Raw genomic sequence first — 27,426 nt, 5'->3', positions numbered from 1 at the left:
ACCATTCATAAGATTTTTTAAAGTTTTTCACATGTTTGGATTATGCATAAAGATGAGCTTATGCTGCTTTTTTAAACCTGCCATCTCCCCACATACACGCTCACCATTACCTTTTCCTAAATGATATGATTCCCTCTCAGCTCCTTTGAAACCAAAATGTGACGTGTGTTGAGCTTTAAAACAGCAGCAGAGAGCTCAGAGGACAGTTTGGCATTTGCAGGATATTTTATGCTCTAACAAGATCTGGGAGCATGTGTTTAAAAACAGTAAATCATGTGAGATTGACTCTGATTTCACTAGTCACATACAGTACAGTGTAAATGTACAGTAAATAGCATAAATGCAGTGTATTACTAGTAATATTTTTGCAGTATATTACTGTTTCCTGTTTTCACTGTGAATCCACATCCAAGGCTTACAGTGTGTCGTTAATTCTGGAAAGAGATAATCCTGTGTTTTGTGGAGTTTTTTTTTTAAATGTAGTTTTTGTGCAGTTTTTAAATGTGACACAGTAAAACTTTAGGTTATCCTGGATAAAATGATGTATGGCACTTGATGCGGAGTGCTATAATAAGATCAGAATCACAAAATAAATACAGCAGCGTCAGTCGTCCCTAATATGGTCTAGGTTAGGGCTGGGCGATATATCGATATAAAATATATATTGATATATTTTTAAATGTGATATGGAATTAGCCCATATCGCATATATTGATAGGCTATAGTTAAAAAAAGGTATTTCTAAATGCTGCCCTTTGTCATATTTAGTTCTTTTGTAATGTTCGTTATTCTTTTCTTATGTAAATATATTTATTTCGTAAAAATATTGGCCTATTTTATTTCATAGGCTATTTTTTTAAAGATATTTTCTTATTTAAATGTGCACTACAGAATCATTACACTGATTTTTGCAGCACGGCATCATGCAAATTAGCTGCTTGAGGTGAAAATCTTCAACTTGAAATTTGCGTCATTTGCGCTGCATCATAAGTAGGGCTGGGCGATATATCGCTATATAAAATATATTGATATATTTTTAAGTGTGATATGGAATTAGACCATATCGCCTATATCAATATAGTTACATTTTTTCCCTTTTTTATATATAAATGTTGCCCTTACTAGGGTTTGTCATATTTAGTTATTTTTTAATGTTCGTTATTCTTTTCTCACATAAATATATTTATTTCAGAAAAAGATTTGCCTATTTTATTTAAGATATTCTATTCTATTTAAATGTGCACTTTATGGAGCTTTGTTACCAAAAAAAGCTGCTCCTGTTGTCATACAGTATTTATGTTCACTTAAATAAACAATTTCAATAAAACTACTTGTGACATGTTGTATTTGGCTTTGACGGAACACAAAATGACCAAAAAAATACACAAAATGATCAAAAAATACACAGAAGACACAAAATGACAAAAAAAAGACAAAATGACAAAAAAAGACATAAATTACAAAAGAAGAGAACAGACACAAAATGACCGAAAAAAGACACAACAACAGACACAAAATGACCAAAAAAGACACAAAAAAGACACAAAATGACAAAAAAAAAGACACAAAATGACTAGAAAAAAAGACACAAAATGACCAAAAAAGACACAGAAGACACAAAATGACAAAAAAAGAGACAAAATGACAAAAAAAAGACAAAATGACAAAACTGACACAAAATGACTAAAAAAAGACACAACAACAGACACAAAATGACCAAAAAAGACACAACAGTCACAAAATGACCAAAAAAGACACAAAACAAGACACAAAAAAGATATGAAAAGGATTCAAAAATTGACAAAATAGCCACAAAGGAACTCCATAGAGTTAAGGATGAAAGTATATATATAGTCCCATTATATTCCAGAGAAGGCAGCCGTCTCTACGGCCGACATGTCCAACACTCTGCAGCTGAAGCCAAATAATCTAGACTGATAGATAGAACTAAGAGGAAAAAGATGAATTTACTGTTTGTGTTCTGGGCTGAACTGTTTCTTTGAGCTCCCTTTGAGAACACAAGTGTTGATTTATATCTCTGGTCGTTCTCTGAGCCAGAGAGCAGCTCCAGTATTGAATTAGGCTCCACTGTCACTCACACAGGCTTTCATGTTTATATGCACACATAATATCATGTCATTAGGAAATGCAATACACAGTTATGCAACTAAACAGAGCGTGAATCTGGATTATCACCTTTCTGGCAGCTGACAAGTTATAGTAAACCTGCAGAGGCAATCTTTTACTTTGATAAAACAGCGACAGTAAATGAATCAAGCTACATTAGCCGCCTGCTGCTAGAACACAAGATTTGTTGCTGTGTACATAAAGCCAAAGCTCCAGTAAAAATTGGTTGATTTGATGCATCGCAGGCTCCCCCCTCCACCCAGCAAATGATTTGTCATTTTGCATTTTTCTACAGGGGTATCTATCTATCTACACCAGCTATTCTCAACCTGGGGGTCCCGACCCCAATCGGGGTCGCGAGATGATTTCTGGGGGTCGCCAAATCATTTTGGAAGTCAGCTCTGTCTCCACTGTGTTAGAGTGTTCATGTGTTCATGTGTTTTAGTCAGTTTTTTTGGTAATTTTGTGTCTTTTTGTTGGTAATTTTGTGTCTTTTTGTTGGTCATTTTGTGTCTTTTTTGGTCATTTTGTGTCTTTTTTTCTATCATTTTGTGGTCAATTTGTGTCTTTTTTTGGTAATTTTGTGTCTTTTTGTTGGTAATTTTGTGTCTTTTTGTTGGTCATTTTGTGTCTTTTTTTTTCTATCATTTTGTGGTCAATTTGTGTCTTTTTTTGGTCATTTTGTGTCTTTTTTGGTCATTTTGTGTCTTTTCTGGTTATTTTGTGTCTTTTTTTTGACAATTTGCGTCTTTTTTTTAGACAATTTGTTTATTTTTTGGGTCATTTTGTGTCTTTTTTGCGTCATTTTGTTTCTTTTTTGGGTCATATTGCGTCTTTTTTTTGTAATTTTGTGTCTTTTTTTGGTCAACTTGTGTTCAATTTGAGTCCTTTTTTGCTTAATATTATGTATTTTTTGGGTCATTTTGTGTCTTTTTTTTTTTAATCCGAACTGTGCGTGTGAAATTCTGTTCAGTGAGCGGGGGTCGCGGACAAAATGCATGTTAAATTTGGGGTTGGGACTCTAAAAGGTTGAGATCTACTGCTCTACACTGTAAAAAATGTTTGTAGAAATTACAGTCTAACACAAATTACATCAGAAATAGGGCATAGTAGACACCTTTAATTAAAATAAAAATATAACATCTTCATGTAAAATGAATGGAGAAATACCATGATGTGTGAATGAATGACACAATTACCATAAAAAATAATGGGAATATTCAGTCTAAATTACAGTTCTTGCAGATATTTACATTTAAAAAAAAAAGTTCTGGCAACCAAAGCTGCCGGTATTTTACCGTAAATTAAACAGATTTTACTTTACAAGAAAATACGTTATAAATGCTGCATAAATTAAAGATTTTACCATTAAATACTACAGTATATTTCTGTTAGAGATATTATGTTTAGTAGCCTACATTTAACAGTGAGAAAAAGTATTTTTACAAAAAATAAATGCAAAAATGATGGCTTGTGTGTATGTATATATATATATATATATATATATATATATATATTTCAGTATATTTTTGCTACAAACATGTTGCCAGTGTATTTTACAGTGGAGTAATGTATTTAAAAAAAATGTTTTGACAAAATCCTGTTTTGGCTGATATATACATTTACTGTGTTTCATTGTTACTGAAACTGAATTAACCCATTTATCATTTTACATCTTTTACTGTCATGGTTTAGCAGCATCTATCTATCTATCTATCTATCTATCTATCTATCTATCTATCTATCTATCTATCTATCTATCTATCTATATATCTATATATCTAGTATGTGTGTCTATTAATTGTGTTTATTTTGCCTTATGCAACTTCTCCATTCATCACCTCTCCCGCTGACTGTGCTGGAGGAGACGGGGTGGGGGTAAAGTGAGGACGGGGTTAAATCTTGTTGGAACGTGCGCAGAGGAGCGCGCTCCGTGCCGGAGGTCTCGCCGGTACAAGTGTCTGTACAGAGGTTGAGTCGAGCCAAGCAGCGCGCTCTGGAAAGCTTCTACTCGGGTGTCTAACAAGGCTGGGAAAACATTTTTTCTTCTTCTTCTTCTTCTTCTTTTTTTTCCTCCCCATGTCGAGTACCGGGACGAAGTAACGTGGCTCCTGCGCTCTGGATGATAATGGGATAATTTTCCTTCGAAGCCATCAGATGTTTCCAGTGGTGGATTTCACTGTTTTGGAATGTGTTTGATGCGCATTAACCTGTTTGTTTTTTCTCGACATTTCCTCCTTTGGGGCTTGCCTACACATTCTGCTTGATATTTTTTTATGTGCCACTTGGAATTTGTGGAGATTTCCCCCGTTTGATTCCACGACCTGTTCAGTATAATCAAAAGGGCTTTGAATGATGAAAATCTTTTGAGATGAAAAGCAGCACTTTTGGGGATCATTTCTCGCTTGTGCGCGGCTCGTGCCTCATCTCGCGCCCCAGCAGCCTGTTGTCCGTGTCCGTGGAGAAACGCGCAACTTTGCCGCGAGCTGGAGCCGGATCTGGATCTGGAGTTAGTGGGGCTGCAGCTGGTCTGAGCGGCGCACCAGGGCCACACGCAGGGGGCCAGCAGGAGGGGGACCAACGGAGCGGCCCCGGGGTTCCGCCGTTCTGTGGTTGGACGGGGCATCCGGTGCAGCTGTGGAGCGCGGATGATGAAGACGGTGGCGATGATGATGATGATGAATGGCCCGGCAGCTCGTGCAGGCACCGGGGTCTCGCCACCACCACCACCACCATTATTATTCTGTTTACTGCTGTGCGCTCTCGTCTTTCTCCCGCCGTGCGCTCACTCGCACCCGCAGCCGTGCCAGGTGCTGAAACGGATCGGCCACACGGTCCGGGTCGGGGCTCTGCACGTTCAGCCGCGCTTCATCTCCGCCACCACCACCGGGGCTGATGACTGGGACGCCGATCGGAGCGGAGAGCGGCGGGCGGAGTTGGAAAAGCAGGTGAAAACAAGTGCCGGTGCGCCCGGATTTGGATTTGGGAGCCTCAGGACTAGAGGCGGCGTTAACAGCCAGCGGGGAGCCAGCAGGAGTAAGAGCCAGGCTCGGCAGCGGGAGGAGAACACCTCGAGGGAGAACCGCGTGTTCGCACCCCGAGACTCGGTCCTCCTCGCGGTCGAGGCTCTCAACCGGGCCGGATTGCTGCCATATAATTTGTCCCTGGAGATCGTCATGGCTGTCGGGTCGGGACTCGGCGAGCTGCCCGCCTTCTCCTCCTCCTCTGCGGGCAGCCCGGAGGGCGAAGACCCGCTGTCCTTCTTGGAGAGCGTGTGTCACACCGTGGTCGTGCAGGGGGTTTCCGCCATGATCGCCTTCCCGCGGAACCGGGACGAGTTCGTCAAGTTGGAGTTCGTCTCGCTTGCGCTTCAGGTGCCAGTAGTCAGCGTCGTGCAGAGGGAGTTTACGCGCCACAGTGAGGTAAAAAAAAAAAAAAAAAAAGTTATTCGTAAATTTCATCTGTTAACTGTTGATTACTGCACTCAGGCATGCAGCTGCAGAGGGCCGTGTGTGTGTGTGTGCAGCTGCAGCAGATGTTCTACACTAAAACACACCAATGCACTGAGACAAGTCCAACAATGTGTTTATGCACAAAGCAGTTTAATTTAAATAGATTTATTCAAATAGTCCATGGAAGCCCACACAATAGACACGTTTTATTCTCCTCCTCCTGCTGCTGTGTATTTTGTATTCCTTCACATGAAGGACACATCATTTTCTTCTCCTTTCTCCTTTCTATTGTTCAGTATTGATTTCACCACTCTTGGTTAAATGGACCCAAAATTAAGCCAAAGTGGCGACAGAATCTGATGCTTTTGATTTTCACACTGAGCTTCAAATGAGACAAAATTGAGGAGCATGGTGAGAGCTCACACTGGCTCTGTCCATGGTGCTGAAATCTCTTTGCAGAGTGCATTCTTTCTTGATTTATAGACAAGGTTTGCAGTACAAGAGAAATGATTGAAGGGTATGTGCACCTAGCAGCACATGCCCTGAGGTATATATGCACAAACAAACGCCTTTTTTTGCTTTTTTTGTTGTTATTCAGCATTCAAGAGGCAGAGGTTCACCACCTTGGAGACACAGAGCAGGAGAGTGTAGGGCTGAAGTTGGAACTCTAACCTCAAGTTGTGCTTCACCTCAAGATATTGATCCATCTCCTTATTCCTTTACATCAAAATAATAATAATAAACAGACCTTTCTTTTTATTCCAGCCATAATTATCTGAAACATATCAGACTATCAGACAATCAGAATGCTTATTTAATTAGAAAATACTCACAAAAAGCAGCACGTCAATCTAGGGCTGGGCGATATATCAATATAAAAGATATGTCGATATATTTTTAAATGTGATATGGCATTAGATGATATCGCATATATCGATATAGTTAAAAAATGTCTTTCTTTCTATATAAAGGGGGTTTCATATTTAGTTCTTTTGTAATGTTCGTTATTCTTTTGTCATATAAATATATTTGTTTCGGAAAACGATTGGCCTATTTTATTTCATAGGCTAGTTTTATTTAGGATTTTTTTTATTTAAATGTACACTTTATGGAGTAACATTTGCTCTCCGTTTGGGATAAAAATATCAGGATATATACCGTATATCGATATTCAGCCTAAATATATCGCGATATGACTTTTGGTCCATATTGCCCAGCCCTAATCATAAGTTGTTTTCCATTAAAGTCGCAGTGAATTTTGAGGTGTAATTTTCGAATGTCACATTACAGAAAATCCGAATTCAGGATGTTTCCATCTCCTGGTTTAGAGCAAATAAACAAAGCTGCATTAATGTACTTTCGCCAGAAGATGGCAGTGTAATGTATTGATGCAGTCTGATCTGTCAGTAAACAGTAGAAGAAGAAGAGCTTGTGCGAGAGAGAGAAAAAACCCCGACAAAAAACAGGTTGCTAATCTGAAAACTTTTGCCAACCATGAGAGAAAATAGAGAGAAGTCTTCACAAATTAGATTCAATAAGTTGTTTTTCCATTAAAGTCGCAGTTAATTTTGAGGTGAAATTTTCAAATGTCACATTACAGAAAACCCAAATTCAGGATGTTTCCATCTAGTGATTTAGAGCAAATAAACAAAGCTGCATTAATGACCAAAAGTCATATCGCCCAGCCCTACATCAATCTAAAAATCCCACTACAGACTGACTAGACTAGACTAGACTAGACAGGACTCTGGCCTGCTGTTGTACAAGAAAAGCCCATGTTTGCAGAGCCACCCATAAGTGAGAGCACGTTGGATAACACTTTTGGCACTTAGCCCATTCCAGTGAATGCACCCTGAGTAGCACACAGGGAGTCAACTATACAGAACATCTCAAAGATGTTTCACTGCTTCTGCAAGAAGGTCAAAATTGTTCTTCCCTGCCTGTCTCTGTAAATGACTTCACTACAGCTTTGGTGAGACTACATATAGTATATTTATAGTTTGTTTTCCTGCTCAATATGACAGGAAAACCTCATTATAGGAATGTAGTCATTAAGTATCTGAGTATCTTTTTTTTTTAGAAACAATGGCAAATGTATTTTTACTACCATGTTTAATTATAATCTATTGTAGGGTTGGGCAATATATCGATATAAAAAATATATCGATATATTTTTAAATGTGATATGGAATTAGATCATGTCGCATATATCGATGTAGTTACATTTTTTTCTTTTTTTTTATATAAATCCTGCCCTTACTAAAGTTTGGCATATTTAGATATTTTGTAATGTTCGTTATTCTTAAGTATGTATATATATATATATATATGAGTATCAGAGTGTCTTTTTTAAAAACAATGGCAAATATATTTTAACGACCATGTTTAATTATAATCTATAGCAGTCAGTCTGTAAAGGTAAACATCACCTTTTGACACATGATAGTGATAGTGTGGCTGGGTGATATGAACCAAAAGTCGTAACCCCGATATATTTTGGCTCAATATGGAGCGTGCACACTCCTCACACATGCATACATATGCTTCAAACACACAAACACACATACACACACACACACACACACACACACACACAGGTAACTTGCGATTTTCACCACACACACACACACACACACACACATTTTGAGGTTAAAGGGTAGTTATAAATCTCTGAAGAATCTCATCATAGTGTACACACACCGGCAGTAGCCCCGTGGCCCTTTCAGAATTTCCCCAGAGGAAAATTTCTAGTTTGGACTTATTGTTTTTAAAAAACTGCTCAAACCAATTATTTGATTATCAAATCGATCAAAATCGATGGATTATTGTTCGATTAATCGAATAATTGTTGCAGCTCTAGACTTGATATATCACTCACTCACTCACTCACTTATTCACTCACTATCTGAAGCTTATTTTAGTTTAGTTACTGGTGTAAAACCTCTCATCTTCCAAAAACATAAAGTCAAGCTGGAAAAAAAACGTGTTTGTTGACAATCTTCCCTCTTTAAAAAATTGCTTTCATCTTTTAAAGGTTTGAGTGGATACGCAAGCTTTGTAGATATATAATAAAAATAAAAAAATAGGTTGATGTCAGTGGTAGTGACAGCCGTCTGAAAGGACCCATATAATTATTGTAAAATTATATAAAATGTTCCTGTTCTGTTTCCCTTATGGGTTATGGCTTGAGTTAGAGTGAAGTCTCCTTGATGGCTGGTAGAAGACAGGAAGTGAGCTTGTTGAATCTCATGCACTGAAAAAAAGCGACTTGTGCCAAACACTCCAATTGAAGATAATCTGTAGAGTTTACAGCTGGAATGAGAGAGAGAGAAAATTAGTTAAGAGTGTAAACACTCTAAATTAATCACTGGGATGGTTCATCAATAACCATTCTCTGGAAAAGACACCTGCTGTGTGTGAGTGTGAGTGTGTGTGTGTGTGTGTGTGTGTGTGTTCTTGTACTCCCTACAAAGTGAGGACCGGAACACAATTTTAACCAACAGAGTGAGGACATTTTTGCAAAGTGAGGACATTTCGGCCAGTCCTCACTTCTTTAAAGGCTTTTTTTCTCTCTTTGTTTTAGGGTTAAAGGTGACCAAAAAATTGTAATTAACTGAAATTGTATTGTGTGGTTACAAAACTAACTAAAATTATAGTGAAAATGTCCTTCGTTTTCGTCTTTGTCAACTTTTTTCATACATAATGAAGATGAATCAGACAAAGAAAATAAAGGCAAAATTTACTGTGACCTCTTTTAATCTCCCACCCAACAAATACCCCATTACAAAGAAAAACTAAAACTAGTTAAAATTAAAACTAATGAAAAATCCCAAACTATTATAACCTTGCAAGGGAATTCACTATTACAATGAGGGCCCTCACAAAGATAGAAGGACAAGAATGTGTGTTTGTGTGTGTGTGTACTTGTACTTGTACTCCAATCATAGTGAGGACCAGAATTAGTTCTTAACTAACTGAGTGAGGACATTTTTGTGAAGTGAGGACATTTCAGGTGGACCTCACTTCTTCAAAGGCCCTAAAAATGTTTGAGGGTTAGGACTTGGTTTCAGTTTCAGGTTTAGGTTTAGGGTCAGGGGACAGGGGCTACAAATTCATTACATTCTTGATGTGTCCTCAAAAAGATAGAAGTACAAGGATGCGTGTTTGTATCTTCTCGTCCTTCCTACATAGTGAGGACCATGACTTTAACCAGCAAACTGAGGACATTTTTTAAAGGCCTGTTTGAGGGTTAAGACTTGCTTTTAAGGTTCAGGTTATATTTAGGTTTAGGTTAGGTGGTTAGGGTTATGGGGTCTAGGGAATGCATATGATGAATACAGAGTCCTCACAAAGAGATAAGGACAAGAATATGTGTGTGTGTCCTTGTACTTCCTACATAGTGAGGACCAGAACACGTTTTTAACCAACAGAGTGTGAGGACATTTTTGAGAAGTGAGGACATTTCTGGCGGTCCTCACTTCTTTAAAGGCTTTTTTTAGATTTCAGACTTTGTTTTAAGGGTTAAAGGTTACATGATAATGATAATTAACTGAAACTGTATTGTGTGGTTACAAAACTAACTAAAATTATAGTGAAAATGTCCTTCGTTTTTCGTCTTTGTCAACTTTTTTCATACATAATGAAGATGGATAAGACAAAGGAAATAAAGGCAAAATTTACTGTGACCTCTTTTAATCTACCACCCAACAAATACCACATTACAAAAAACTAAAACTAATAAAAACTAAACTAAAACTAAAGCATTTTTTGTTTTAAAATACTAAACTAAAACCAGCAAACTCACTCTAAAAACTCATTAAACTAACTGGATTTAAAAACAAAAATTCACAACGAAATTAAAACGAAAACTAATGAAAAATCCAAAACTATTATAACCTTGCAAGGGAATTCACTGTTCCAATGAGGGTCCTCACAAAGATAGAAGTACAAGAATGTGTGTGTGTGTGTGTGTGTGTGTACAGGAAGAAATTCCCAGTACACACCTTTACACAGACAAAATGATTGAATGTAACTATACACTGTAAACCTCTTTAATTAGGTGGCACTAACAGGGCAGTTATTGCATATCAATGAGCACAGAGGAGCAGTGTGGTTTGTGTTTTTGACTCTGCACGCACAACCTTCCTGGGTGGGGGGGGCAAAGAGCATCACTGTTTATTTTCACACACACACACACACACACACACACATCCAAACCATTAGTTAGACTGAAGGGTTCTGGGACACTTGCCACCTACTGAGCTATAGTAACGTTTGTGTGTGTGTGTGTGTGTGTGTTTGTGTGTGTGTGTGTGTGTGTGTGTGTGTGTGTGTGTGTGTGTGTGTGTGTGTTTCCAGGGTAATATCTAATTTCCTGCTCTGTGCACAAGGAAGCATTTTGCTGTAAGCAGTCAGCTCAGCAGGTGTTTAAAGTCCAAAGCAGTTCCTAAAAGTGAACTAACAGGTATAGATATAGAGCAGACAAGCCAACAGACAAAGACTGATTAATTGATGAATGGATGGAGAGACGGTTGGTTGGTTGGTTGGATGGATGGATAGGCAGAGACATTTGCTTGGCAATAGACAGACAAACAAACAGATTGTGCAGAACTCTGTGACTTGGAGAGATGGCTTAACTCCCCTCTGACTCAATCTAGTTCTGCTAGCAAATCCCAACAGAAGGCTGACAGCAGTTTCTCCCAAACACAGTTTTCAAATTGTGAAAACGGTAACACTTTATATTAGGGAACACATATTCAGCATTAATTAGTTGCTTATTAGCATGCAAATAAGTAACATATTGGCTCTTAATGAGTCATTATTAAGTAGTTATTAATTCCTTATTCTGCATGCCCTAATTATACAACCAGTAAGACATTAACTAAGAGTTTTCCCTCAATAACCTCAGAATTATTGCTTATTAGTAGTAAGTAAGGAAGTTGTTGTATATGAGTTATGATCTTAATATGCTTTACTTTGTATGGACTTTATAATCTCTACATAACGGTGAACGAAATCATGGAAACGGCAAATAGAAAAAACACCTTCTCCAGACTTATAAAGTCCATCCAAAGTAAAGCATATTTAGATCATAACTCATATACAACAACTTCCTGACTTACTACTAATAAGCAATAATTCTGAGGTTATTGAGGGAAAACTCTTACTTAACAGATTACTTGTTATATAATAAGGCCATGCTGAATAAGGCATTAATTACTTAATAATGACTAAATAAGAGCCAATATCGTCACCCTGTTAAAATAATTACATAACTCATTTTTTCAAGTTTTGAACAGAAAAAACTTCACCAAAAGTGTAACATATGACATTTATTGATCATTTCACTCAAAAAGGATGTAACAAAGGATGGCTATTGGCATAGTAATAAAAATAACTGTGTGTAAATTATATAACTTAAGAGAAATAAATGACTTAGGTAATTTTTTAAAAACATTCCTTTGTGACTTAAGCAAGATATGGTAGCACTTTATTTTGAAGGTGTCTACACAAGAGTCACACAAGCCTGTCAGAAACATGACATGACAAGTATCGTGAGCATTAATGTTACTTCAGAGTGTCATTAATGTTCATGACACATCCCATGTCATGTTTATGACACACTCATGTCACTCTTATGTAGACACCTTAGAGCAGGGGTCTCAAACTCAAATTACCTGGGGGCCGCTGGAGGCAGTATCAAAATGACCAAAGAAAGACACAAAATTACTAAACAAAAGACACAAAATAACAGAAAAAAAGACTAAATTACTTTAAAAAGAAACAAAATGACCAAACAAAGACACAAAGTTATTTAAAAAAGACACAAAATTACCAAAAAAGACACAACATTATTTAAAAAAAGGCACAAAATTATTAAAAAAGACACACAATTATTAAAAAAAGACAGAAAATTACCAAAAAAAGTAATTAAAGGGACCTTCCACACACAACATGGTAAAGTGCCATTCATATAAAACTCACATTAAACTTTCATATCAAGGTGGGGGCCACAAAATATCATCACGAGGGCCACAATTGGCCCGCGGGCCGCAAGTTTTAGACCCATGCCTTAGAGTAAAGTGTTACCAATATTAGTGTCAACAATAAAACATGAATGAAACTATGAATGTGGCAAATTGTCAAAGAAGTGATGATCTTAAAGAGGTAAAATTACATGATCTGATCAACTGAGGATGTAGGTGATTTTACCATAGGTGGCAATGAGGAGATAATTTAGGTAGAAAAAACCCCAATTTTGACCAAAAATGAGTTAGGTGATTATTTTAACAGTGTGACGATATGTTACTTATTTGCATGCTAATAAGCAACTAATTAATGTTGAATATGTGTTCCCTAATATAAAGTGTTACCGTGGAAACTTGAGATGATCTCATTATGTGTTCATTTGTCTGACTTTTGCCTCATGTTTTGCTCATAAAGTTTGGGTTAAACATAGGTCACTGGTAAAAATAAATAAAAAAGTATACAATATAATGAACCAGAGAGCACCTTTGACACTGTATCCTGCCCACATTATGTTATATAACTGTCGAAATGATGAGGCTGCATGAGGATATGAAGCTTATGGACCAAAATATGAAGTGACCTCAGGGTAAAGGGACTAGGTGGGTTGGGAGTAGGTGGTGAGAGGCTTTGGAAGCAGCAAAGGGTTTAGAATTTAGCATATAAAAGACCAGGGACAGAAAAACTCCTGGGGAAAGGAAACTCAGTGGGAAAGACCAGTTGTCTCTGATAGCAGGACCTAGTTTTGAAGTGGAAATCTATCCCATGCTGGTCTACAACACTAGAGCCTGTGGGAAATTAAGATACAGCATCTTCACAGACAGACAGCTTGAAGCATGTAGGCAAATATCAGCTGCTACTTAATCCAATTATGTACAAATGTATGCTCTTTGCATTTAAATTAAAATGTGTTGCTGATATTCCTGTTAACTCAAAGGGCATATGTACAGATTAGAGCTATATGTGGAACATGTGGAATTTAATTTATAGATGTTTGTGAGATACACACCATGTTAGATACCTCCAATGTAAAATAAATAAATAAAACCATGAGGCAACCTATGGGCCTGAAAAGTGAAATGCAGAAAAGCCTTAAACCTGCATTCTTTTTCATGGCCAGCAGGGGGCGACTCCACTGGTTGCAAAAACTCAACTTTATTTTTAAAGCACTTTAAAAACAAAAACAGCCGCAACAAAGTGCTGCACATAAACAAGCATACAAGAAACAATAAAAATAAATAAAACGGGAAATAAACACCTAAATGAATAGTTTCATTGCTTTTAAAAAAAAAACAGTTTAAAAAACAATTAAAATACAAACAAACCATAAAAACACTAAAACAAGAGCAGAGTTTCATGCGTGGTGAAAAGCCAAGGAATAAAAATAGGTTTTAAGATGAGTTTTAAAAATGGACAGTGAGGACAAACAAACAAGTCAAATTCTATAGAAGCTTACACTGTAAAATATATATATATATATATATATATGTTTAATTTACGGTAAAATACCGCCAGCTGTGGTTGCCAGAATTTCACCGTAAAAGATACAGTGAGTGGATTTCTTATTGTCACTTTTAATGTCAATATCAGCAAAAATTGTAATTTAGACTGAATAATCCTGTTATTTTAAGGGTAAATGTGTCTTTGTGACATTATGGTATTTATCCATTCATTTTACATACATTTAAATATATATTTTTACAGTTTTAGTGTACTATTCCTTTATTTACGGTAATTAAGTGTCTATTACGGTGATATACAACTTTTTATTTCAAGCCCCATTTCTGATGCTTTTTGACAGTGTTTTATTGTAATTTCTACAAACATTTTTTACAGTGCATGATAAAATTACATTATTTTTCACTTGATTTAAGTACTAATTTAACTTGTGCTAAAGTAGAAGACAGTAGAAGTACATCTCAACTCCTTCCCACTGTACAAAAGTGAAGCCAAAATATCCTGAATATGGTGGCTGCCATCTTGCATTGGTGACCTCATTTGGAGCCATCATCATGACATGACACCCCTGTTTTATAGCTTCAAATAAAACATTAAAACCAAACTTTTAAATGCATTTTATGTCCACTTTGAGTTTTTAATTTGGCCAGCTTTTGATAGAATTACATTACTTTTCACTTGATTTAAGTACCTCAGTAATCGTTTTCCTCATCAGGTTATGGTCTCAATCGCTGGTTTCAGTCTTCTTCAAAACAACATGATGTTCATTTGGTAACTTGTGCTAAAGTAGAAGGGTGGGGCTACCTTGTGATTGACAGGTCACAATTATGGACTTCATAAAAAATTGACAATACATCTCCACTTCCTCCCACTGTACAAAAGTGAAGCCAAAAATCCTGAATACGGGGGCTGCCACCTTGCATTGATGACCTCATTTGGAGCCATCATCATGACATGCCACTCCTGTTTTATAGCTTCAAATAAAAAGTTAAAACCAAACTTATAAATGTATTTTATGTCCACTTTGAGTTTTTAATTTGGCCCATGTCCCATGGAGGGGGATCAAGATGTTATGGCTTAATTTATGGGAAGCTGTCAGGCGGCCATCTTTATATTCAGTTTATGGCCGCTACCATAGCCCACTGTGTGTTTTCAGTTCATGAATGGACATATTCAGTTGCCCTAAAAGACGCCCTAAGGACTTAGCTGTTCATTTTGAATTATGGAGGCACCTTGCTAACCAAGCTAGTTGTCTTGTCTTATTATGGTAACTTCCGGCTCAGAAAAACCAAGATGGCGACGCCCCTAAATGCCAAACTTAAGGCTTCAAACCATAGTGCACAAACCGATAAATAACTTCATGGTGGCTATGTCCACATTTTTGTGATTTATGTTAGGGGTCGGCAACCTTTACTAACAAAAGAGCCACTGTTGGCCAAAAAAAAAGAGAAAAAATATCAGAATGGAGCCATAGACCTTATTTTCAGCCTTAAAATGAAGATAAAACAGCCTAATAAATCTAAACTAGCCTACCAGCATCACTAATGGGTCATGAAGAGCATTTCTTAATATGATTTTGTCTGAATGCAGCAAAGCAAAACTACAATCATGGAAAAAAAATATTAGATCATCCTTGTTTTCTTCCAATTGTTCATTTTAATGCCTGGTACAACTAAATGTACATTTGTTTGGATAAATATAATGATAACAACAAAAATAGCTCAGTGTAACTGCTTCATACAATGTGGCAGTGTGGACATGTTTTCATCAGGACAGAAGGAAGCAAACTGTTTCACTAAATGCACAAAAATGAGTCATTAGCTTTGGAACAACTTCATCACAGTTACCAACACTGTCTCACAATTGGGTCATATTGAGTGTCACTAAGCAGAATTTGTCAACGTCAACTATCATAATTAGCACTTTACATCGTGAGCATCGAATCAGTGACAAACCAAAATAGTCTGGATTGATTCTTACAACAGCAGCAATGATGAAAATGGAAAACAACCTCCGACAGACAATGAGGTATTGATGGAAACTTCTATTTGGCATGCAGCAACTTAAACATGACACATTTCTTCAATCTTTGTGTCCAACCTCTATGTTTCGGGGTGTGTAGATGTTAGTTATCACATGCTAACAGTGAGTTTAAGATAAATTATCTAACGCTTCTAAATCTAAAGGTTTTTTTTTTATCTTGGTAAGAAACAAATAATCATCAGGTCACTCTGCTCGGGCCATTTCATCACTGCTGGCAGCTTTAATTTATCTGGTTTTAACAGTTAATTTCTTATTTTAAGTGTTCAACATGCTTATTTCTAGATTTAATAATCTTAATTTAAGAAATCTTGTGAAGGTAAATTATCTGTCCATGCAGCAAGATCATTTCCCTCAGATTTACTGTTTCTATCTGGTTTTTAGACTAAACACCTTTTTTGCAGTGTTTTAATTGTAATTGTACTTGTATTTATTTCAAAACATCTAACATTGACCCATTTCAAAGTTTAAAAATAAAATAAAAATCAGTAAAAAGTATTTTTTGGGGGGATTAAACTTCTTCTGCTTTACTTACTAAGTGTAATCAACTTATAAATGAAAATGGTTAATTTCACATATCAATGTCATGTAAAACTATTGTATTTCATATGTAGGTCTTTTCAATGTACATAAAAAAAGTTTTAACATGAATTTTTAATGAAAAATGAGTGAATTATCCTCATTGAACCATGGTCTGTGAGAGGTAAAGAACACTATTGCACTAAATATTGATTGAAATGGTTAGTAATGGAGTTAAGGATGGAATAAAAACAATGTTTATTGTGTTTATGTTTTTTAGATTTCTGACACTTTTGGATAATTTAATATACCCTGGGTCAAGTTGACCCATGAATATTATTGCTCTTCCTGAGAAACGAACACAACAGGAGGGTGTCAGGCCGGGCTCAAGACAGGACTCAGATGTAGAGCAGGTTTACTTAAAATCTCTTTATTCAAAAAGGCAGCGAGAATAATCCTCTCAGAGTGAAAACAAAGTGGCAACAAAACTCCTGAAGCTGAGCCGACATAATAATAAAGACAAAACGCTCCAAAGAAGGAAAAGTACTGGAAGCCTATCTACTTTAATAAACTAAACTAATAGGGCCTAATCTAAGAAACGAGTATACTAACAGCAACTAACAAGGGGAAAATTAACAAATAAAAACTCCAACAAACAAAAAGCGCTCCAAAAGGGAGGGACCAAACCTGATAGGGAAAATAAAGGATTCTACAAAACACTATGATGAAGCTGGAAAATGACTAAAGGGGGGAAATAAAAACGAACACAAAATCACTTCTAAAGGAGGAAAAACAAAACGGCTGACTAGAAAAACTATGAAACTAAAACCTAGCGCTACGCTATAAAATTACAAAGAAAAAGGCAGATATGGTGACGGGGTCAAACACACTGGACCAAGATAAGGGAAACACAGACTATTGGAACCAACATGGTCTCACAGGAATCCGTGAAATAGCCACGGATTCGCTTAACTCAAAATCCGTGGAATAGCCACGGAATCACTCAAATTTCCATGAAACTGACACGGATTTCGCTACAATGCAAGTTAATGACAGTCATATCCCGTGGCTATTCCAACATACAAAGTGATTATGTACATTCACTGAGTAAATATTTAGAAAATAAAACATATTTCTCGCTAGAAATGTGATCAAAATCCATTTTTATGCAGAAACTAAGTCAAAATATTGATTTTTTCACTAAAAATGAGAGAACTGTCCGCCATGTTTTTTGTTCTGACCGCCGGGACCTTAAAAGTCACGTGACTTGGAACAAACCAATAGGAACAAATATCCATGGAATAGCCACGGGATATGACTGTCATTAACTTGCATTGTAGCCAAATCCGTGTCAGTTTCACCGAAATTTGAGTGATTCCGTGGCTATTCCACAGATTTTGAGTTAAGCGAAATCCGTGGCTATTTCACGGATTTCTGTGAGACCAGGTTCATTGGAACACATGGAGGGAAGGGAGCACCAGGTGAATAATCAGTGATTAGGGGAGACAATCAGACAGATGACACACGGGGGAGGGCAAGTGACCTGAAACGAGAGAGGAGTTACTATTTCAAAATAAAACAGGAAATAACAAGACCAGAACACAAAATAAAACGCCCCAATGTGACAGAGGGTTAAAGGACAGAGGGCTCTGTGATTGAAGGGTGGTAGTAATAAGTCAGAATGTGTTTTTTAAATGCATATTTTTACTGAGAAATATATAAAAAAAACACTTGTGTACAGAGGTATACGTAGTCAGCCTGGGATTTTCTTTTCAATTAGATGCTGGTGAATTAATTGATAGATAACACTGATTAGGATGTTGGAGTAATTATGTCCTCAGAATCTATCAGGGATAAAAGATGGCTGATATGGCTTTGCTGAGTAAGGAGAATCAGTGATAATTCTCATTGTCCCGTCATAAATAAAGCTGGCAGTGACATAAGGAGGCCAGCAGGATGAAATAAGAGCTGTGAGTGGGTCTACATGGAGGTAAAGGTTGGGGCCGCAGGGGTTTATCGCTGTGAAATGAACAATAAGTAGTGAGACCCTGAAGATTTGCAACATTTGCACGATTATTTTGCAAAATCAACATTTATTTTGTCTGGTGCAACTAAAGGTACATTTGTTTGGACGAATATAATGATAACAACAAAAATAGCTGATAAATGTTTAATTTAAGAGCTGATATCAAGACATTTTCCATGGTTTTATTGATAATAACCAAAATCATTATTAAGAAAACCATGTAAAATGTCTAGATATCAGCTCTTGAATTAAACTCTTATGAGCCATTTTTGTTGTTATCATTATATTTTCAATGACTGTATTTTTGGTCATTTTGTGTCTTTTTTGATCATTTTTACATCTATTGTTGGTCAATTTGTTTCAATTTCGATAATTTTGTGTCTTTTTTGGGTCATTTTTTGTCTTTTTTGATATTTTTTTCATCTATTTTGGTAATTTTGTGTCTTTTTTGATAATTTTTATATCCATTTTTAGTCTTTTAGATCATTTTTCCATCTATTTTTGGTCAATTTGTGTCTTTTTTGATCATTTTTTACATCTACAGTCATGGAAACATTCTTGATAATAACCAAAATCTTTCCCAAGAAAACCATATAAAATGTCTAGATATCAGCTCTTAAATTATACTCTTATCAGCTATTATTATATTATATATTACTATGTTGTTATCATTATATTTGTCCAAACAAATGTACCTTTAGAAAACAAGGGTGGTCTAATATTTTTCTTCCCATGCCTGTATATATGTTTATTGAAGCAAACCTCTGTAATCCTTTTTAAAAAACAATACCAGAAACCAATTTTAATCAGTTTTCACACATTCCCCACAATGAATCATCCAATCAAGAAAAGATCAATACCGAGTCATTACTAGTTTATTTGATCCGTCCACTGGCTCCTGATTCTGCCACTCCCTGCAGTTTTACCATAAAGCAAAGCTTGCAAGTTTCTTCACATAAAAATTCACAGCAGATGTATTTTGGCTGGGGAAGTCACAGGAAAAAAAACACACATTTCTGAAAAGAGAAGAGTGATGAAAGCGAGAACAGTGACAACAAAGCTGGGATTTCCCACTGCGTCGAAAGCAGCACATCTCTATTTATGTAAGAGAGCAGGCAGACACACTTCCTGGCAAATTTAACCCTGTTTATTTACATGAGGAACATTTTGTGTTTTTTTTAAATCACTTTTACATCTATTTTAGGTCATTTTTGGTCTTTTTTGATCATTTTTACATCTATTGTTGGTCAATTTGTTTCTATTTCGATAATTTTGTGTCTTTTTTGGGTCATTTTGTGTCTTTTATGATAATTTTTCCATCTATTTTTTGTCATTTTGTGTCTTTTTTGATCATTTTTACATCTATTGTTGGTCAATTTGTTTATATTTCCATAATTGTGTCTTTTTTTGGTCATTTTGTGTCTTTTTTTGATAATTTTTCCATCTATTTTTGGTCATTTTGTGTCTTTTGATAATTATTCCATCTATTTTGGGTGATTTTGTGTCTTTTGTGATCATTTTTTCCATCTATTTTTGGTCATTTTGTGTCATTTTTGATCATTTTTACATCAATTTTTGGTGATTTTTGTGTCATTTTTGATAATTTTTCCATCTATTTTTGGTCATTTTGTGTCTTTTTTGATAATTATTCCATCTATTTTTGGTCAATTTGTTTATATTTCGATAATTTTGTGTCATTTTTGAGTCATTTTGTGTCTTTTTTTGATATTTTTTTCATCTATTTTGCTCGTTTTGTGTCATTTTTTAAAGTCTTTTTTCCATCTATTTTTGGTCATTTTGTGTCTTTTTTGATAATTTTTCCATCTATTTTTGGTCATTTTGTGTCTTTTTGATCATTTTTACATCTATTGTTGGTCAATTTGTTTATATTTCGATAATTTTGTCTTTTTTTGGTCATTTTGTGTCTTTTTTTTATATTTTTTTCGTCTAATTTGGTCATTTTGTGTCTCTTTTGATAATTTTTACATCTATTGTTGGTCAATTTGTTTCTATTTTGATAATTTTTTCATCTATTTTTGGTCATTTTGTGTCTTTTTCAATCGTTTTTCCATCTATTTGTGGTCATTTTGCTGGGATTTCCCAGTGCGTGGAAAGCAGCACATCTCTGTATTTATGTAAGAGAGCAGGCAGCCACACTTCCTGGCAAATTTCTGCCTGTTTATTTAGACGAGGAACAAAGAGGGGGTTACAGATTGGTGGTGATCACAGAGCAGAAGTGCTGCAGCTGAGAATAAATCCTCCAATCCTCCGGGGGATGAGAGGAGGTGAGAGCCTGATGCCCTGTGGACTACATTAGCATTTATTTCCCCCTGAAACAGGACTTCTGAAACTCTAATAAAACACATAGTATTGCTTTTGTTGCTGCTTTTGTTGCAGCGATAATCCATCCGTGTTTATGCAATAAGTAGATGAATAAAGATTACCTTATTTGCATGCCCATTGGGTAGAGTGATTAATGGGATAAATGAAATTAACCAATAGATTAATCTAATGGACTTTTAGTGCGAAGCTTGTGGAAAAGTTGTAAAGGCAATTAAACGCAGGTGCTGAGGGCCTTTTAAGTGGAGTTCTGAGTATGTGTGTTCCTGTATTTCCTACATAGTGAGGACCGGGACACATTTTTAACCAAAAGAGTGAGGACATTTCGGCACGTCCTAACTTCTTTTAAGGCTTGTTTGAGAGTTCAGACTTTGTTTTAGGGTTACGGTTACATTAGGTTTATGTTCAGGTTAGGGTTGGACATTTAGGGTTAGGGTAAGAGGCTAGGGAATTCACTATTACAACGAGGGTCCTCACAAAGATAGAAGTACAAGAATCTGTGTGACTGTGTGTTTGTGTGTGTGTGTCTGTTCTTGTACTTCGTACATAGTGAGGACCGGGACACGTTTTTAACCAAAAGAGTGAGGACATTTTTGAGAAGTGAGGACATTTCGACTGGTCCTCACTTTTTTAAAGGCTTTTTTGACAGTTCAGACTTTGTTTTAGGGTTAAGGTTACAATTAGGTTTATGTTAGGGTTAGGGTTGGGCATTTAGTTGTTATAGTGAAGGTTAGGTTAAGGGGCTAGGGAATTCATTATTCCAACGAGGGTCCTCACAAAGATAGAAATACAAGGATGTGTGTGTGTGTGTGTGTGTGTGTGTCTGTATGTGTGTGTGTTCTTGTACTTCATACATAGTGAGGACCATAACATGTTTTTAACCAACAGAGTGAGGACATTTTTGCAAAGTGAGGACATTTCGGCCGGTCCTCTCTTCTTTAAAGGCTTTTTTTAGATTTCAGACTTTGTTTTAGGGTTAAAGGTTACATGATAATGATAATTAACTGAAACTGTATTGTGTGGTTACAAAACTAACTAAAATTATAGTGAAAATGTCCTTCGTTTTCCTCTTTGTCAACTTTTTTCATACATTATAAAGATGGATAAGACAAAGGAAATAAAGGCAAAATTTACTGTGACCTCTTTTAATCTCCCACCCAACAAATACCACATTACATAAAAACTAAAGCTAATAAAAACTAAACTAAAACAAAAAAAAACTAACTGAATTTGAAAAAAAAAAAAAAATTCACAACTATTATAACCTTGCAAGGGAATTCACTGTTACAATGAGGGCCCTCACAAAGATAGAAGTACAAGAATGTGTGTGTGTGTGTGTGTGTGTGTGTGTGTGTGTGTGTGTGTGTGACAGATTGATTGTGTGTGTGACTGGTATGTTGGGTAGACTGAAGTAGATCTGGCAGCTCAGTATTACCAGGATGACTGTGTCAGCTTTGAAATGTACCTGCTCTGATCTTCTGCTTCCTATAATCCTGTAGGTGCAACACACACTGTGTGTGTGTGTGTGTGTGTGTGTGTGTGTAGAGGACTGTAGGTTTGAACTGGTCTCATCATAAAGGAGCCTGTAAACCCATTCTTTGGAATTGCCTGTTTTAGTAAATAACCTACAAATCATCCATGTTTTACATTACTGTCAACTATTGTGTCCATTTATTCCTGACAATGGACACATACTCAGTAATTACATTTAAACTCAACACTGCAAAAAAGGTGTTTAGTCTAAAAAACTGATAAAACAGTAAATCTGAGGGAAATGATCTTGCTGCATGGACAGATAATTTACCTTGACAAGATTTATTAAATTAAGATTATTAAATCTAGAAATAAGCATGTTGAATGCTTATAATAAGATAAATTATCTATCATTTCTAAATCGAAAGTTTTTTTTATCTTGGTAAGAAACAAATAATTGTCAGGTCACTCTTTAATCTGTCTTGTTTTAAGAGTTCATTTCTTATTTTAAGGACAAATTTTTCCTGTTTTTCTGACTATTTTTTTTATGTTTTTCTGACTATTTTTTTCTGTTTTTCTGACTATTTTTTTTTTGTTTTTCTGACAATTCTTTATTCTGTTTTTCTGACTATTTTTCAGCTTTTCTGTCTCATTTTTTCTGCTTTTCTGTCTCATTTTTTCTGTTTTTTATTAAATCTAGAAATAAGCATGTTGAACGATTAAAATAAGAAATTAACTCTTAAAACAAGATGAATTATCTAACACTTCTAAATCTAAAGTTTTATCATTTTGCATTGAAATGAATGGACTGAAATGTTTTTGCAGCCAATCTTAGCGGCCCCTGCTGGAATTTTCGGTAGAATGCAGCTTAAGACACTTCCTGGTTTGCCTCGCTGCTCAGACCAGGAGCTTGCCGCCTGTTTTTTTTTATTTTTTTTAACATTTTCAATTGAATATACACGCGTAATGATTGCTCAGCAAATCATCACATTCTGCATCCCAAAATTGAGGTTTGATAGTCAGCTGCTAAACCAAAACTTCACATAATCACAAGTTGCTACCTTTATCATTTGTCACAGTTGATCCTCTGATAAAACAGTCATCAAGGAGATTAACCAGGGAGACGTCCCTGCTTGCTCGAAGATAACATTAACTGTGGCAATATATAAATAAATGTGATGGATTTGTCAATGTGGATCAGCTATCTCAGCCACGTTTAGAGGCACTCGGAGGTGATTTAACAAACTGGAATAAAGTGAAACCAGATGCAGCCTGGTAGGAAGGAAATCAATTTGAAAACATAAAGTAACTGTTCAGCAGCAACATAGAGAATAAAAGCCTTGTCACTGATGAGCTAATACATGTAATTTCACCTGTAAGGTGCGTTCAAAGGATATATTGTTCTCTTCTGAAGGTAGTCAATTCAGAACACCACTTAAAGCCCATTACCCATTACCCAAACCACTCAGTCTCTTTCAGAATGCAAACTATAGTTGCCTGCAGCTAAATGTAGTGGAGTAAAAATGACAATATTTGCCTCAAAATGTAGTGGAGTACCTCAAGATTGTACTTAAGTACAGTACTTGCGTAAATGTACTTAGTTTTTTGAAGGGGAAGGGAAAAATGTTCAGCTAAACAAAGCGTAAAGTCATGGAAAAAATTGTTAGAACCATTGTTTTCTTCAATTTCTTGTTCATTTTAATTACTGGGTCAACTAAAGGTTAATTTGTTTGGACAAATATAATGGTAACAACAAAAATAGCTGATAAGAGTTTAATTTAAGAGCTGATATCTAGATATTTAACATGGTTTTATTGATAATAACCAAAATCATTATCAAGAAAACCATGGAAAATGTCTAGATATCAGCTCTTAAATTAAACCTTCATGAGCTATTTTTGTTTTAACGTTTTAACGCGCCAATCAAGTGACCCTGGTAACTACTTCACTTTCGGCATTTTTGTACATGATAATAGTTTAATTTAAGAGCTGATATCTAGATATTTTACATGGTTTTCTTGGGAAAGATTTTGGTTATTATCAAGAATGTTTCCATGACTGTAGATGTAAAAATGACAACAAAAAAAAAGACACAAAATGACCAAAAATACAGTCATGGAAAAAATGATTCAACCACCCTTGTTTTCTTCAATTTCTTGTTCATTTTAATGCCTGATGCAACTAAAGGTACATTTGTTTGGACAAATATAATGATAACAACAAAAATAGCTCATACGAGTTTAATTTAAGTGCTGATATCTAGACATTTTTCATGGTTTTATTGATAATGATTTTGGTTATTATCAATAAAACCATGTTAAATGTCTAGATATCAGCTCTTAAATTATTAAATTATTTTAAAGTCAGAGGTTTTACAGGCATTTTTCACAGGCGTTTTAGGCCTAAATGGGTTAATATTCAGGTTTCCGTACCACATGATCATATTACATGATAAAATACTTTCCACCAGGCTCTTATACATTGTTTCTAAAATACTTTGACTCACTCCAAAACTGTTAAGCTTGGGTGGCAAGTGGAGGCCTTGTGAACATCTTTTTAAAAAATGATTTGTAGTGAAATTTGAATACAAAACGAAGCATAATCAAGCTTCTCATTCTAGTGAATCTTTGAGCATGGAGCCACTGAGTGGATGATTTTTTACCACAGAAGCTGACACCACCACCAGAACACACTTTTATCATCTCTGGTCCAGGTGGAAATCACACAGCATCACCACGCTCTGACCCATTGATCTGTCCAGACCTCATCAATCAAATGATGAACTCATGAATTGCAAAACACAAGTGTGAATTAAATTAGGTGTAAAGTACAGTACCCAGGTCCCGCATGAGTTCCTTCCTCCAGGTTCTTAGCTGTTGTTTAAAACCCAAATAGAATCCACATAAAAATAGATGTAGTGTATTTCTTATGATGTGAATAATGATATTCATGGGAGCAGGTAAGTGGAGGCTGAAATCCATTATATCCAGCAGACTGTGTTTGTTCTTTAGGAACAAATTGAATTTTAGAATTGAAAGTAATTCTACTGTTGGATTTATAACCTTTCTGTCTTTCTTTCTTTTTCTTTTTTTTCTTCCCTTATCCGCTCCACTACATCTGTTTCTCCTTCCCGGGGCCTCCCTGTCCTCCTTTCCATTGTCCTTATTTTGCCTTTTTCTCCATCTTATTTCCCCTTTTCTCGCAATCTACCCTCCATTCCATCGTCTAATGTGTTTCCTCTATCTCTTTGCCCTTCACCAACCCTTTCTTGTCCCCATCGCTACTTGTTTATCACTCCCATCACCTTTACATTTACATTCCTTCTATTATTTATTTATCTGTTCCTCTTCCCTACAATCCCTTTCCTCTTTCCTCAAATCTCCTAAATCTTCATCCTCTCACGTGCTTATTTTCCTCTTTTCCATTAATTTATTGTTGACATTTTATTTTTTAAATGTATTATTACTACATGGGTGTATGTGTACTTATGTGTTTTGTAAGTTAATAACAAGTTATGTATGTTAATAATGGTAATACCAAGTTTATAAACTACATTACTATGTGTTAGGGTTGTCACGATACTAAAATTTTCAACTCGATACAGATGCTCAGGAAAACACTCGATACTCGATACCATTTTCGAAACCACAAGGATAAAAACATAGACCCCAAAATTTAACAGAAATATTTTTATTAACAAGAAAAATGCATATAAACATATGAACAAACATATAGAAATGAACAGAACCACAGGTTAAATATTTATAATAAAAACAGTTGTGCAAAAAGAAACTGCAACTATGATAACAAGCTTCAGATACTCGATACTTTTGAGAATGAGTATTGTATCCGGATACAACGTTTTAGTATCGATACTTTTTTGAGTATCGATACTTTTGACAACCCTACTATGTGTTATACATACATATATATAAATATTATTGTTGTTATATAACTGAATATAGTAAATTAACATAGGGAGAAGGGATTTAATAAGCTTTGACTCCTTTTGAACACAAATAAGTGTTGTCTTGTTGTTGTTTCATTTTGTGTTGTCTTGTATTTATTGTTGTGGTAACGCTTTATATTAAGGTCCTTGTAATAACCATTAATTAACAAGTAATAAGGCCCTTGTAAGTCCTTACAAGATGCTTATTAACATTATTGTGTGTTTATAAGCTTATATAAGTGTTAATAATGGCATTACAAACACCCATGACCCACCCATTATGACTTTGCCATGCCTTTATTAATCTTATTTTGTTTGCTTATTGATAATAAAATATACTTTATTGCTCATCTATTATAAGTTAACTATAAGTTAACTATGCTTTTTGCAACTACCGGATCTAAAGCGAGAACAATGCCTTATTACTTGTTAATTAATGATTATTCACCCTTTATCAGGCAAAGAACTATATTTGGTAACTTCAGGTAATATTTCGAGAAAAAAGTTGCAAATTTACCAGATTAAAGTGGCAAATCTACAAGAAAAAAGTTGCAGATTTACAAGAAAAAAGTGGGAAAAAGCTACTTTTTTCTCCCAGATTCACCACTTTAAATCTCATAAATCTACACATTTTTTTCTCGTAGATTTGCCGCTTTAATCTTGTCAACTTTTTTCTCAAAATATTATTTTCGTATGTTTTCTTTTTACACCTTCTGTCTGTATGTAATATCCTCCAATATTCTCTAGGGTTGAAATTTGGAATTTGCAAAAAGTTGTTTCTCGTAAATCTGCGACTTTTTTTCTTGTAGATTTGCCACTTTAATCTGGTAAATTTGCAACTTTTTCCTCGAAATATTACCTGAAGTTACCAAATATAGTTCTTTGCCTAATAAAGGGTTAAGAACCTTATTATAAAGCGTTACCGTTTTTTTAAATGTTCATCTTTTATTTTGTGCTCAAATAAATTCTCAATCAATCAATCATTCCATTTCCCCTTTTTCTCCACAATCTCCCCA

General features: G+C 35.5%; 1 protein-coding gene across 1 annotated transcript in view; it reads left to right on the top strand.

The window, feature by feature from the left end:
* Positions 1-4,190: 4,190 nt before the first annotated feature.
* grin3a (glutamate receptor, ionotropic, N-methyl-D-aspartate 3A) overlaps positions 4,191-27,426 on the top strand; it is a 105,619-nt gene continuing 82,383 nt past the window's right edge. The window contains exon 1 of the mRNA XM_059357832.1: positions 4,191-5,549. Coding sequence (XP_059213815.1) covers positions 4,776-5,549 — 774 coding nt within the window. The 5' untranslated portion in view covers positions 4,191-4,775. The remainder of the gene's footprint in view (positions 5,550-27,426) is intronic.

Source organism: Centropristis striata, chromosome 19, assembly GCF_030273125.1.
Source record: "Centropristis striata isolate RG_2023a ecotype Rhode Island chromosome 19, C.striata_1.0, whole genome shotgun sequence".
Classification (NCBI taxonomy): Eukaryota; Metazoa; Chordata; class Actinopteri; order Perciformes; family Serranidae; genus Centropristis; species Centropristis striata.
The sequence above is the reverse complement of the archived record's forward strand: the minus strand, read 5'-3'. Positions and strand labels throughout refer to the sequence as shown.